Here is a 13,818-nt window from a genome sequence, read left to right on the forward strand (position 1 = left end):
GCCTGCGCTCTCTCAATGTCGAATTCCCGTTGTTCCCAACTCATTTTAGGAGAGTGATCGATCATGCAGACTTTAATCGACTGGAGTCCGTTACCATTTTCCCACAGGCCCGGCGTACTCTGACCTCAACCGATGTTCTACCATTCTTCAAGCTTCCATCTCTCAGCATATTTCTTGATCAAGACCAAATCAAACTGTTCATATCAAGATTCACCGGTTACGCATCTTCAGCTCTACTCCTGTATCGGACGCTACGGCATGGTCGACCTAATCAGCCGTTGCAAAGCATTGAAGTCGTTTCAGTATTCTTATTGGAATATGACCAAGTCCGGATGCCGTCGGCCGCGGCTGGTGCAATACCCTCGCAAACCGACTCATGGCCTCTTTGCTTGTACGCTTGAGCATGCCAAAGCGACGCTCGAGACGGTCTACTTTGAGTATAATATAGCCGATAAATACGTCGAAGATCTAGATCAAAAACGGGTTTTGGGTTCACTTGCTGGGTTTCCTAACATCAAATGCCTCCGCGCTCACGTTTGTAATATACCGCTATCCGACCATGGTGACCCCTTTCTTGAGAGTTTTCTTCCTCCTTCGTTAGAAAGGCTTGAGCTCACCGAAGTTCCGGGTCCGTCAATGCATCATATCATTAATTCGCTGACACATCTTGTTACTCCGTTTAAGAAGATTCCCTCCATTTCTGAAATATTTATCCGGGCGCAATATACGTATGTAGACTTTCGTGATGAGTACCGGCCATTTTGGCCAACCAACGCGGCCTTCAAAGAAAAAGGAGTCAATGTCCAAATCCGTCGCCTTGGGCAGTATAAAGATCCTTCCCAAGGGTCACCACGAGCGCCTGTAATTTATCAGCTGTAAGGCTTTGTATCTGGGTATGCAGCTGTGAGATATAACATGTGTTTATATGACTTTTTGATAAAATATGAGGGACAGAAGATTTTCGATTCATAAAAGCAATATTTCACAAACAAAAAGTATCATTTAACTAGCTCTTTTAAAACCCATCTTATATAACTATAGCCTCAACGCCGTTATATGCTCTCTTCGCCTAAACTATAAAACCATTAAACCTGCGAACCGCATAGCCACATATTCAAGACGTGTAGGTATGAAAAAGAGAATAAAAGGCCAATCCACTCATTAAGTAAGTCATCAAATCGCATAACCATTTTATTTTTGTGTAAATCAGATGCACCCCTTCCTTACTCGCCGACGTTGAGTTCCTCAAAGTCTTCAAGTAGTTCATCAACGTTGATCTTTGGAACCTCGTCTTCATCCTCATCCTCCTCTTCCACCACCTCCATAGCATCTGCCTCCACTTTCTTCGCATGCTTTGCTTTATAAAGTGCCAAGGTACTTCGCAGCTCGGCGTCCTCTTCAACGTCGCGCAAGAACAATTCAAAGTCCTCTTCCAGTTTGTTCGAGCTCTGTTTCTTTGATGGTCGTTCCTCTTCCTCCTCCCTATCCAAGCGCTTCAGACGCCAGTTACGGTTCTTGTTCTTCTTCTTCCTTGGGTAATGTTTCTTTACCAGCATCACATCAGGGATCATAGAGCCATAGGTATGGCTACTTTCTATTTCTTCAAAATTGGTATTATTAAAATTGGTTCCGGTCAGATGGTAACCCATAACCGTATCTCCCGGGTGGAGAACACCACCAAGATGTGTGCGTGCGAAATACGTTGTATCATTCACCCCCAAATCAGAAGATCTGGCGACGGTTGCTTCGGCCAGATGGTATCGGCCGCTGGTTTGGCCAATAGCTTCGATATCCATGACAACGTATTCAACAAGCTCTTGAACATCAGCGAGGCTGGCAAAGGGAGATCTCCAGTAGATAGGAGCAGGGATATCGGCAGTCTGGAGAGTGGCAGGATCTAAGAGGTTTAGGGATGTGCCAACCCTGTAACAAAGGGTGAGTGGAGAGATATTCCCGAGCGACCTGGCAAGCTTTATGGGAAGAGCAACGAGGTCGTCCTTGCATATCGGTATCAACTCCACGGAGAATGTGATCTTGTAGGATTTCGTAGAGGTGTGGATGTCCATTGAAATCAGTTGCTGGGACTTCTTCATTCTTATCGGAGAAACAGATGCCAGGAAATCCACCAGCTTTTCTGCATGGTTTCGCGCAGAGAAGTAGAAATCTAGGCCATCTTTAACTTCCTTTATGTTTATCGTATCCTTGTGAGCTCCGTGCTTGAGGATGAGCTGTTCAAGGTAGAGGAATGTTCGCTTGTGAGGTACTTTTTGCCTGACTTGGACCGACGCACGCCATGTATTAACAGTGTATGACTTGGCGCATTCTGGACACTGCTGTGAGGCGACTACATATTCCACTTCGAAGGCTTGCTGTAATATTGTACCCTGGAATGCCTCCTGTTGTATCGTAATTTTCACCCTAAGTCGTTTAGAGTGTGGTTCGGTCCAAATGAAACCAGCGTCTATAATTCGGACCTTCGAAAGTCCTCTAAGCTTGCGCAGACAGAGAGCAAGTAGTTCTCGTGACTCCAGGGCTGCACTGATCCACTGGGTCGGGGGTTGCAGCCAACGTTCACAATCTTTGCAGCAATGTAATGTTGCTTCACGTTGAACGCCTTCTGAAATATCGATCGTAAGCTTGACACAGTCTTCACATAGCGCACCGGCGGCAGTTGTTCCATCTATAGGGGCGCCACAGTTGCAGCAGAGGATTCTATAAAAAAAATTCCTTATCAGTATGTTTTTTGGTTATGATAACAAATTTATTCAAAGTGGGGGTTACTCACGTTGCGGCTTGTTGCTGGGGATGAAATTCGACCGGCTGCATAGACACCGGAGCGTCTAAATCCATCGACATCGTGAGAAGTGTAACTAAAAATCCTTATCCTTTAAAAAAAGAGACAAAAAGAGGTGTTGATGTGGGAGCAAGAAGGAATAGAAAATAATTTGCCTTGGATACAAAAGCAAAAGAATTGCCTTAAGTGGGCTGTGTTTGTCTTGTTTGTCTATATTATTAAGCATTGCTTTGTAATTCAATATTAGTCATGGATTATTAATCTTATTGGTCACGTGAGAAATTTGAACATTTTCAGTTTGTAAAAAGCTTCAGATATCAAAAAGACAAGAAAAAAGATTCAAGACGAGACAAGTACTAACAAGCCAATTCAACGGCGTGTTTTGCGGATTGAGAGCATGAGTGGATTAGCTTTACAGGGCCTTCGGTGCCGCGCTTGTCGCAATGCCGCATTCCGCTCCTTTGTTGCCCTAAGTGGTGTCTCCATTCCTTCGCCTCGGCCGCAAGCCTCGATATCCTACTATGGCTCCCGGCTCTACCAGAGAGACGTCCAGGTGGCTAGGAGTCGTCCATACTCTGTTTTCAACTCGGCGAATCCTCAGGCTGATAGCGATTTACCGGCTAAAATCGAGGCGAAAGAAGAAGAAGCAGAAGACGAAGGAAATGCTGGGGCTTCACACATCCCATGGTATCTCCAGGACGAGTCCCAGAAACCCGCCGCCCACCCTCTTAAGCAGCAAGAGCTGCCGCCTCTTCCAGAGAATCCACCCCCGATATTGGAAAAACTCCTACACTACGTCTCCGTCGACGCCGGTCTTGATGACATCGCTCTCCTTGACCTGCGGAACATCGATCCACCCCCTGCCCTCGGTGCAAATCTTATTATGATCATTGCAACAGCCCGCAGTGTAAAGCATCTCAATGTTGCCGGTGATAGGATGTGCCGGTGGCTACGAAGCAATTATCAACTAAGGCCGACAGCTGATGGCCTATTGGGTAGAAATGAACTCAAGATAAAACTACGACGGAGGGCAAGGAAGGCAAAAGCAGCCAGTGAGGCGGGTACTACTTTGAACTCCCGCGACGATGGCATCACGACAGGGTGGATCTGTGTCAGTGTTGGAGGTATAGAAAATGGGCCCCTAAAAGTGGACGATGCCGAGAAGCGGCCGTTTGTTGGTTTTGGAGGCCCCGGGGACAAAGTCCGTATTGTTGTACAGATGCTTGTTGAAGAAAGGAGAGCTGAACTTCAACTCGAGGCTCTCTGGGGAAAGCTGCTTAACCCAGAACCCGAAGAACAGGGCAAGCAATCTCAGGACGATATTTGGGGCAAACTATCCTCAGGAACGACCGTTGCTACGACTGGTTCCGGAAAGCCCAGCGATAGCCAGGTCACCCCGTTTAACCAACGGTTTCCGCAAAGGAGGCATATGCACATCCAAGCCCGCCGCGAGACCATCGAGCCGCCGTCTCAAGGACTATTTAATGACAATACCCAGCCTGTCAGGTCCAAACAGTCACCCACAATAATAAGCACCTCCGCGGCATCCCCAAATGTCTCCTCTCTCCTGGAACAATTGTCTCAGCTGCCAGAGGAAGAAGCTCGGCGAGAGCTCGGTTCTGGTCCTGGCGATAGAGATTCCACTCTATTTTTACGACTGTTTTACGAGTCAGTGTCGAAGTCTGACACAGAAACAGAGCTTATAGATAAACTGGAACTCATTCGAGCAGCCGTTCGTCTAAAACATCCCGCGTACCACAAAATGGATCTACTCGAAGCATTCAAAAATGCCGCCGCGTCTGGGTGCGATATCTCGGAAAAAATGGGCATGGACACAGTTCGCACACTACTGTTATTTCAAGAGTCCGAACCTCTACCTGAGCAACGCCTTCCCGATCACGATATCGATCTAGCACTAAAAGTTCTTGACCATATGAGCCTACGAGGTATTAACATATTCAACGGGGAAGTATTTTTTCTCCTTCACCAAGCCTCAGCATTCCGTACCCATGTTCGCCCCGCAAAAGACAGTGGTGACGGCGGCCCCCCTTCCATGGATACGACCAACGTCGTGAAAGTACCCGCCGAAGAATTCGATCATGTGGCCACCACTCATCTCCGACTAAGCAAAGTCATGGATTCCACGGACGCGGAGTTTGATTATAAAGAGTATCCAAGCTTGCTCCGAATGTACTTCCAGCACGGAAACTTTTCAAAATTTTGGCAATTATGGCGACAGGTCTCCCTCATGCAAATACCACGATCGAAAGAGCTTTATCTACTCATGTTCCATCTGCATGCCACATTGGGCCACCAACGTCAAGCTGTTGAATGTCTCCGGGCCTGGGTACCCATGATGGCACGAGAAGCACCACCGGTTCCTATGGATGAAGACCTGACGAAAGCAATCATGGCATGCATGTTAGTGGCAGATCCTGCTATTGACCAGAAGGCAGATGATGAGACAGTGAGCCAGTTTACTAGCCTATGGAGGCAGTGCCTTCGTACTCTCGCCAATTCGAAGGCTACCCAGAGTGCACAATAATCACCATCTCTTCCGCATATATCATGACCTGCATTGCATCTTGACTTCGTTCCTGTTGACACCCTGTTGCTACGGAATATTATACACACTCCGCATTTTCCAAGCTACATTTTCCATTTGGCGAATGGCTACTCGATGCATTTTATCTGTTTAAGCTACTCTCATGCCTGTATTATTATGTTGTTTTACCCCGATCGATTGTGCCACTGGATTGGATTTCAGTCGGGTGTTGGTTAAATAAATCTGTACTATAGTATATCCTTTTTAATATCGAGATTAGACAATGATATCAATATATGACTCTAAGATTATATCCAGCTCTTTCAACCAAGTTGATGCTTGTATCTTGTTCATTTCATAAGCGCCTGCGGTGGACCTCGGCATAAACTCCCCAGCCAAACTCAATCTCCAAACATTACTACTCCATCATGTCAAGACGCCGAATTTCCATCAACAGCTTCTACCTCAGCTGGATAGCTATGAGCTGAGTAAAAACGTCGCAAGGCTGCCAATATGGAGTACATGTCAGCTTTGCAGAACAATTTTGATGATTTTAAGCCGTCTCTCTTCGGTAAGCGCTCCCCTGGCCACCACGATATTTGGCCCCTAGCTAACACCTTCAAATAGAACTCCTATCAGAACAACAGCTCTCTTCTCTTCTCCCTCCATCTCTCCGTTATCTTCTCGCAATCGCTACTCACAGACATCCGCGCTATCTCCTCCGAATATTAAATTCGTACGACGAGCTATACGCCCTTGTATCGGTACTTGTCGAAGGATACTACCTACGAAACTTCGGCGGTTCATTCACAGAGAATTTCTACTCTCTAAAACGCGAACGCGTACTAGCATTAAGAGATGGAGAAGCCCCTCGCGCTCAGCTTGGTGCTGGCGGCCCCGTTCGAGAAACACTGAAACTGCGCGACTCGGATATATGGCGAAATCTAGTGATTATGGTCGGAATACCATACCTAAAGCGAAAACTCGATGAAGGATACGATATACACGCTGCACCGCATGCGGCACTCGTCGCAGGAACTGGAGGTCCACAGTATCACCCGTCGGATGATATGCCTCATAATCCTACTATAAAGCAACGACTGTTGTATTATTATAAGTGGTTTTTGAGAAACGTCTACCCATCGATAAACGGAGCATATTACTTTTCAATACTGGCGTTTAATCTAGCTTATCTCTTTGATAATACCAAATACTCGTCGCCGTTTTTGTGGTTGATAGGGACGAGAATTCGACGGCTGAGTCCGGCAGATCATAAAGCTATTGCGATGGCGACAGCAGCAAATACACCACATACCGGAAGTACTGCGGCGCGATCACGGTCACGTCCGAGTGCTCTGAGTCTATTGAGCCCCCAGGCAGTATATCCGCATCTGCTGGGCTCACTTAAAGTTCTCTTGCCCGCATCGATTTTCGCTCTCAAGTTCCTTGAGTGGTGGCATGCAAGTGATTTCTCGAGACAATTGGCGAAACAAGCAACTCAATCTATCGAGCTTCCGGCTCCAGTGGTGACTGGGATACCTTCCTCAAAACCTACCACAGCCACGCCTACCGCAGCGGGTGAGAAACAACCACCGAAGGGATCAGAACAAGAACATAAACCAAGTCGTACCCAGTCTCCAATATCATCCATATCCCTGTTACCTATATTCACCGTCCCAATACCACCTGTTGATCCAGACACCTCCCAGACCCCTTGTCCAATTTGCCTTAATCCACTTGCCAACCCCACAGCCTGCCAAACCGGATACGTATATTGCTATACGTGTATATTTAGATGGTTAAACGGCGAGCATGAGCGTCAAATTGATTTCATGAATGGCGCTGGGAATGGTGCTGCATGGGAAGACGATGACGATAATCAAGACGGTGGAGATGAAAAGAATAATAGGGGAGAGAAGGATTCGAAGAATAGGGAGGGGAACTGGGAGAATGGAAAGGGGCGGTGCCCGGTTACGGGCAGGAGAGTGTTGGGCGGAACGGATGGGCTACGGAGGGTTCTTGTTTAGATATATATACCTTCATCTTTCCCTATGATTTATTTTACCTTTTTGCTATCTATATATACCACATCATGTCTAACTAGTAAATGTCATAAATCTAGTCCTTAGGCTGGGAATTAAGAGTGAATGAAGTATATATGCAGTATATGTATGACTTTATATACATGGCAGTTAGGTAAATATCAGTGTAGGTGTATACACGAAATAACCCTGGTAAATAATAGGCTGGTACGGCCCGTCGCTAATTGGGATGGAACGAGTTTTGATCTACCTCAAAACAGGACATAAGAAATATAAAATGCATGCCAACAAACGCCATAATCGACATGCCCTCATAAGTCCCCAGGGATAAGAAGGAAAGGTTTAACGAGTGAAAAAACGTACACACCGGCCAGTGTATCATGGCCGACATTCCACAATGGTAAGACGGAGGATCCAAGCATATGGGAGGGAAAAGGTATGGGTGATATCACATCATATACCCAACCACCACTTCCCTCTCTCATAAACGAAGAAGCTCGTCGCCGCCAAGGGTACGACTTTCATGTATCCGATCGTCAAACCGACGAAAAATCCTTTGAATCCGCGTTCAAGGAAGATCTTCTGTGCGGTTTCTCTTATTCCTAATACATGTCCATCACCCACGACACCGCCAACTTGCATGCGTCGTCGAATAACTTCCAAGGGGTATGAAGACGTCTGTGAGACAAGTCCAGCAATGGCGCCGGATAACAATTCAGCTGTGGCCTTCAATTGTGGGCGATGGGAGCGAGCCTGTTCTTGGCCATTGGGTGTGTCTTTTCCAGAATGCGGGATCGTGGTGTATTTTTCTATACTCGGGTGACGAAGCCAGTCGCCGACTGTGTCGTGGGTGAGGAAAGATATGCCTGCGTATGGCAACATGCCGACCATGGTTGGTGAGAAACCACGGTAAAAGTTGACAAGGCCGGATCGAGGTTTTATTTTCTCAGCCGCAGACGATACTGTTGAGCTGCTCGCGGCTGCATCGGAGGAAGCAGCAACACCGCTGCTCCTTTCATTATAAATCTGGTGGAATATATTTCGCAAAGATGATCTAGAGCCTTGTTTGGTTTCAAATGCCAATCGCACTCTAATAAGTTCTAAAGGATATGTGAAAAAAACAGACGTGATGCCTGCTAAACTACCGCTAATCAGCCGTCGGAAGGGTGTCTCGTGGTCTTTTGAGGGTATGATGACGGCGCGAATCTGTTCGTATGCTATGAATTTGATAGCGGCGTAAGGAAAGATACGGAGCAATGTAGCTGAATGGCCCTTGAATAAACCGCGAATTCCTTCATCGTGATTTATGCTCTTCATCGCTGAAGCAACGCCAAACCAGCTGCTAGAGTATTTCGCGAATTGGGGATTCGATGTCTGAAATAGAATTTTTACTCGGTCTAGAGGGCCAACGATGGTTTTCGCCTATACAACAATGATTAGTTCAACGCCGTGAAAAGAGGGAGATAAAAGGTATAATGCATACGGCGCAACCTGCTAATCCCCCCGCCAAACCACTTCGCAGTAAGTAATCCCAACTTCTTGTATCCACCTGCTTAACTGTGACCGCACCAGGGTTGCTCATGGTCGGTTGTTTACCAGCCCCTGGGCCTGTAAGACTCCCACGACTCGATGTAGGAAGCTCATGGCCCCTATCTGTGGACGCCGCACTGGGGTCGCTGGCCGTCGAGGTTGCTAAGGGGCTATGCGTCATCATCGTCTGGATGTCGGGGTAGCCCTCCACGCTTGAAATAAAAATGCGGGATGTTAAAGAAGAGAAACCAGGGAGGAATCGTTGGTCGACATCATACGGTCATGTAGGAAAAAAACGGTTTTGTTGGCTATCGAGGAGACGAGAGAAAGAGAAGGGAGAAGGCCAACCCCGTCGCGCAGGCAGGACTGGAGAAAGCGAAAGACTCTTCAAGACTTGCGGGTATTATATTGTGTCCGTAACGTCATGAGTTTCTTTTTCCTTCGCCTTTTGTCTCTGCTTGGATTGGCGGGTGATCGCGGTGCAGTGGCCAGAGCACGTGAGCGGCAGTCCTGATCAGGTTTAGCGTCGCTGAAAACTCCCGACGAGCCGCGGCAAGAAGTCACGTGGATGAAACATGCCGGAGGCCGGCGCCGAAGTGCCGAAGGAGACGAAAGAGCAAGAAAGGGAAAGGGAGAGAAGAAGAAGAAATATTCTATTAACGAGAAATGCCAACTGATATTTTGGCAAACCAGCTCTGATAGATACACCTGACTCCTACCAAGATAGACCTATACGCAGTATTCTTCCAATATGAGAGACGAGACGAGAGGGAAGAGTTCCAAGCCACACCAAAATCGCTAAGTGCAGTCAGTCCCAAGTACAAAAGAACAGAACATGAGGCTAGAAAGGCAATATATAATATATCTCTTTTGCAGCCACCCCCAACAAAGTCGTTAGTCGTTAAAGCCCATGGTTTAAGTCTAGTAATGCAAATAAGGTAATGTCCAAAAGAAATAATGCTCCAGGTTAAGAGGATGGTAGTTCAAAAGGTTAAATGAGATATGAGATGCATGGGACGGGATGAGGTGAAGAGAAACAGCTACTTCGTCCCCTGTCGACCCAGGGGTTTGCCTTGACGATTAGTCATTCTGGTTTCTTTAGCCGGTTCTGGGGCAGCAGCCTTCTTGGCCCGTTTCGAGGGTCGTTCGGATTCGACGTGTAGATGGCCGCATTCTTTCAAGGCAGTCAGATTTCGCCATTTGAGGCAGCCTTGTTTCTGATCGTTGGCTTGGGCCTTGGTCCGCGTCGACATGCGCATCGCCGGCTGCTCCTTGGCCTCATCCGTTGATGTGACCTCTGTAAGGTAGTTCTCGCGATTCTCCATGTATTTGGCGATGTTGTTGCGTTGTAGCTTCAGTTCCTTGTGAAGTTTCAACTCCCGCACTCCACGCGTATCAAGCCACGCCATCAACTTGTCGAGTTCTTCCGGACTGTCGTAGTAGCCCCATTCCTGGGCAGAAGAAAGGCCGGGCGATCCTTCTTCAGCTCGCTTGCGTTTCGCTACCGTCGTTCCAAAACGTTGCATGTATTCTTGGCTAACTTCTTCGGGGACATCGATAAAGCCTTCACGCTCCATTTCATCGGGACCTTGCACCCAGAGGCGCCCGTTAGCATAGTTGGCAGCAGCCGTGGAGCTGTTAGGTAAACCCTCATAGGGCATCCCGTTCCGCTCAAACCAATAATAGCGATTCCAAAAGCGGTCTTTGCCTAAGACTCTTGTTCGTGGGCAATCTGCCTCCCTCAAGTCATTATCCAGAACAGCGATTTCGCTTTCGATTGTTTCAATCTTGCTCTTTTCCTCGTCCATCTTTTTCAGCACTCGTTGGTACTGTTTTGAGCCTTTGGGTTGCTTGGTTGCTTGTTCCTTTCTTTCTCGCTCTGCTTCTTGTCTTCGCTTCCGCTCCAGGGCTCGGTCGACTCCGCCCCTTAGTGAGGGCCCGATAGGCTCATCTGAATCAGTGGCACTCTCGGTGTCATCTGTAGCATCAATTTGAGCCTCCAGCATTTCTTCGTCTTGGCGTGTAGGTGTATCCCGTTGCTCGGGCTCGAGCTGCTTCCTCTCTTCGTGGAGAACCCGTAATTCCTCAAGGCTGTTCAAAGTATGAGCGTGAGTAATGTTAAAATATCAATGTTGGGGTTGGGGCTACCTACACTACTTTCCGTGCACGCTGCAGCTCGATCTTCTCTTTGCGGAATTCAGTCATCTGGTTACTACATTCCTCCATGTAGTTCTTCACTGCCCTTGTTTCAACCGTTAGCATGCAAATGATTTGCAGGATTTGGATTCGAAGGTTGACGTCTAGGGTAGCATATTGAGCTCGTGCGGTTTGTTGAGTTGGTTCTGCATCCAAGGGCGCCATGTGTATTAATATCTCTTCGCAAGTTTGCTGTAGTCTGGGTTTCAAGGACAGGCGATTCAATAGGCCAACAAGGATGATCTCCCAGCCGCCATTCTTGAAGTCACGTTTCCGTAGGCGGTCAATCCAATCGTACTCTTCGAACATGTCGGCGGCACGATGTGTCCTAACCTCTGCCGGTTCAGTTTCACTTGGCTTTTCCTCTTCCATTTCGGCGAGTTCGGCTTGTGCCTTTGCAAAGCTGCTTCTTGTGGTTCGTCTTGGCGGCTCTGGCTCCGGCTCAGGTTCAGCCTCGCTTTCTTCTTCGCCTTCTTCATCGGATTCGTCTTCTTCCGGGAGCGGCGGGAGGGATATTTGAACTGCGCCGTCCTGGTCCGATTCTGCATTGACCAGCGTTTTTAGCACAGCACAATGCATCTCTACCAGTAGCTCGCAGTCCACGTCATCGGATGAGAATTGTATTGCTTCCACAAAGTCGTCAAAGGTGAAGGAGTCCAGCTGGAAGACTTCGCAGTATACATTTAAAGTATTCCAAGTTTCAAGCAGAGAGCCAATTGAGCTCATATTAATGCCAGAACCCTCTTCTTCATTTAAGAATTTCAATGCAGGTCGGGGTTGACGGTCATTCACGGGGGGTAGATCCAGATCCTCAATTGGGTATTTAATTGGTGGTGGCGGCGGGGTGGGAGACTTCTGTTTGATGACAACGGCGAGATCGTGGAAGGAGTTTTCATGCGCATCATGATGTGGAATAGTGTCCTTTGTATACCCCTTTTTATCCACGCGAAATGACGGGTTCCCATTCAGAGCCCGTCGATATGCCAAGTACTGTTCTTCCTTGGCCTTGGCAAGTTCGTGGGCCGACTTTGCCTTCTGACCTTTGTTGCCAGATCTAGAGTTCAGCGGTCGATTCTGAGACGCAAAGAAGCCAAACATGGCTTCATCTTCTTCCTTCTCTGCGGATACGTTGGCTTTCTTGCCAGCTTTGTTGCCGTATTGCAGATGCTTGGGCACTTCGGTATCGATGTGGAAATGTTCCGCGATCTGGGGTTTGACCAGCCAGGGGGCGCCGCTCCATGATTCTCGTGTGACTGTATTTTTGATAAAGGAGCGGAGCATCTGCTTTGTGAATATTTTCCGATCGCGGATAAGGTGTTCATCGTCAAGCAAAGCCTCCTCGTTGTGGCGATTTAGAAGCTTGACCAAGTAACGGGAAGATGCCCGACGCTCGACTCTGCCTTCACGCCCAAGAATCTCCGGGAACCTTGCCTTCTCCCGGACGATGCCATGTAGCCGCGACCCATTCGTGAGAAGCACAGTTACGCGCTCTCCAGGGTAGAAATCTTGCTTGAAATCCTAGTTCATGTAAGTCATCGCCATATAAAGAGCTCCCTCTGATCAACTAACCTCGAATACTTGGTCCACTGCGATACAATCTTAATTAGCAGCTAGATCAAATTATCCAAATCTGACAATCCGTAGAACTTACCAAGGCTGTCTATTCGCGAAATGGTAGAAAATTGAACTCTGCGCAAAACAGGCTCCTTCAGGGGTTCAGGGAATGCGCTGTTGACTTCCCTCGATCCTTCGGTCTGCGTAGAAGAACTTGATAAGCTCGCTGTACCCCGCAAATTGGTCTTCCTCGTCAACGGATGCTCGCATACCTCGCTCGTCAAAGCTTCGAAGAACGTCAGGGAGGAGTGGCCGGTAATCTCGCAGATAAATCGCCTCTAAAAAATATCGCATGTCTTAGAGGGAAGTTTGAAAGTGTTGACGTTTAGAATTACCTGTTTATAAAAATTCATTCTATAAGGCCATATTAGCAAGGTCCTTTAATGCAATCACACCAAATAATTAATAATGGCACCTACCGTTGCAGAAAATGTTCATAGTTGGTAAAGACCTCGTTCGTTTCCGGTATAACCCAAACCTAGAGACATGTCAACATGGACAACGCTTTCCTAGAGAGCACGGGATGCCCGGAGTATGCGGACCTCGGAGTTATCATCGTCAATTGTGGGTTTTGGCAGGAACTGCACCGGTTTCCGCTTAAACAGTACCTAAACCGTGTATATGTGAGTCGTGGCGTACGGGAGCAGCAGAGACCCGAGCGAGGCGTACCATCTTGACGTTCAGAGGCCAAAATATATCAGGGAGCGGTGTATAATGCGGCCACACATGCAATCACGGACACGCAGTCCCTTCCAAAGACCGGAGCAAGCTCAGAAACGCGAAGAGCGGGCGGTAACCAATCATGTGCAAAAGTCCTTGAAGCTATGCGGGTAGCTGGGTGATGCGGTGTGCGCGAGGAGTAGAAATCGAGCAGGAAAAAGGATGCGGTCTACATGTGCAATACACCCCGAGGACGAGGCGCAGAAGGTCAGCAAGAGATATTCCAGCAAACGGAGCAATGAATCTGAGACCCGGCCGGGCATAGTGAATTGGCTCATGCAGGCCACGGATATCTCGACGCGTATGGAAACCGGCCAGGATAGATTGGTAAGGGGATATGGCTTCTGCTCACGGGAGAACTAGCTCGTGGACGCGTC

At 47.9% G+C, this 13,818-nt stretch overlaps 5 protein-coding genes across 5 annotated transcripts; 2 read left to right on the forward strand and 3 right to left on the reverse strand.

The window, feature by feature from the left end:
- Nucleotides 1-1,223: 1,223 nt before the first annotated feature.
- GIQ15_02642 (60S ribosomal export protein NMD3) lies at nt 1,224-2,680 on the reverse strand (the record flags this gene model as incomplete). Its single annotated transcript, XM_033550059.1, has 2 exons — nt 1,224-2,418; nt 2,475-2,680. 2 exons carry the CDS (start codon nt 2,678-2,680, stop codon nt 1,224-1,226), a joined length of 1,401 nt encoding a protein of 466 aa, XP_033407220.1.
- A 511-nt stretch (nt 2,681-3,191) lies between these two features.
- GIQ15_02643 (uncharacterized protein) lies at nt 3,192-5,339 on the forward strand (the record flags this gene model as incomplete). The annotated part of the gene is made up of 1 exon (XM_033550060.1): nt 3,192-5,339. The coding sequence occupies one exon, from the start codon at nt 3,192-3,194 to the stop codon at nt 5,337-5,339; it is 2,148 nt and encodes a 715-aa protein (XP_033407221.1).
- Nucleotides 5,340-5,852: 513 nt separating this feature from the next.
- GIQ15_02644 (peroxisome assembly protein 12) lies at nt 5,853-7,366 on the forward strand (the record flags this gene model as incomplete). Its single annotated transcript, XM_033550061.1, has 4 exons — nt 5,853-5,910; nt 5,967-6,444; nt 6,864-6,917; nt 7,135-7,366. 4 exons carry the CDS (start codon nt 5,853-5,855, stop codon nt 7,364-7,366), a joined length of 822 nt encoding a protein of 273 aa, XP_033407222.1.
- Nucleotides 7,367-7,834: 468 nt separating this feature from the next.
- Nucleotides 7,835-9,095, reverse strand: GIQ15_02645 (mitochondrial carrier protein; the record flags this gene model as incomplete). The annotated part of the gene is made up of 2 exons (XM_033550062.1): nt 7,835-8,803; nt 8,865-9,095. The coding sequence occupies 2 exons, from the start codon at nt 9,093-9,095 to the stop codon at nt 7,835-7,837; spliced, it is 1,200 nt and encodes a 399-aa protein (XP_033407223.1).
- Nucleotides 9,096-9,951: 856 nt separating this feature from the next.
- GIQ15_02646 (DDT domain-containing protein) lies at nt 9,952-13,393 on the reverse strand (the record flags this gene model as incomplete). Its single annotated transcript, XM_033550063.1, has 9 exons — nt 9,952-11,002; nt 11,064-12,625; nt 12,677-12,693; nt 12,759-12,861; nt 12,934-12,999; nt 13,057-13,075; nt 13,141-13,199; nt 13,264-13,302; nt 13,361-13,393. 9 exons carry the CDS (start codon nt 13,391-13,393, stop codon nt 9,952-9,954), a joined length of 2,949 nt encoding a protein of 982 aa, XP_033407224.1.
- Between the last annotated feature and the right edge of the window lie 425 nt (nt 13,394-13,818).

This window comes from Arthroderma uncinatum (genome assembly GCF_011692745.1).
Source record: "Arthroderma uncinatum strain CBS 119779 chromosome Unknown scaffold2, whole genome shotgun sequence".
Lineage (NCBI taxonomy): Eukaryota > Fungi > Ascomycota > Eurotiomycetes > Onygenales > Arthrodermataceae > Arthroderma > Arthroderma uncinatum.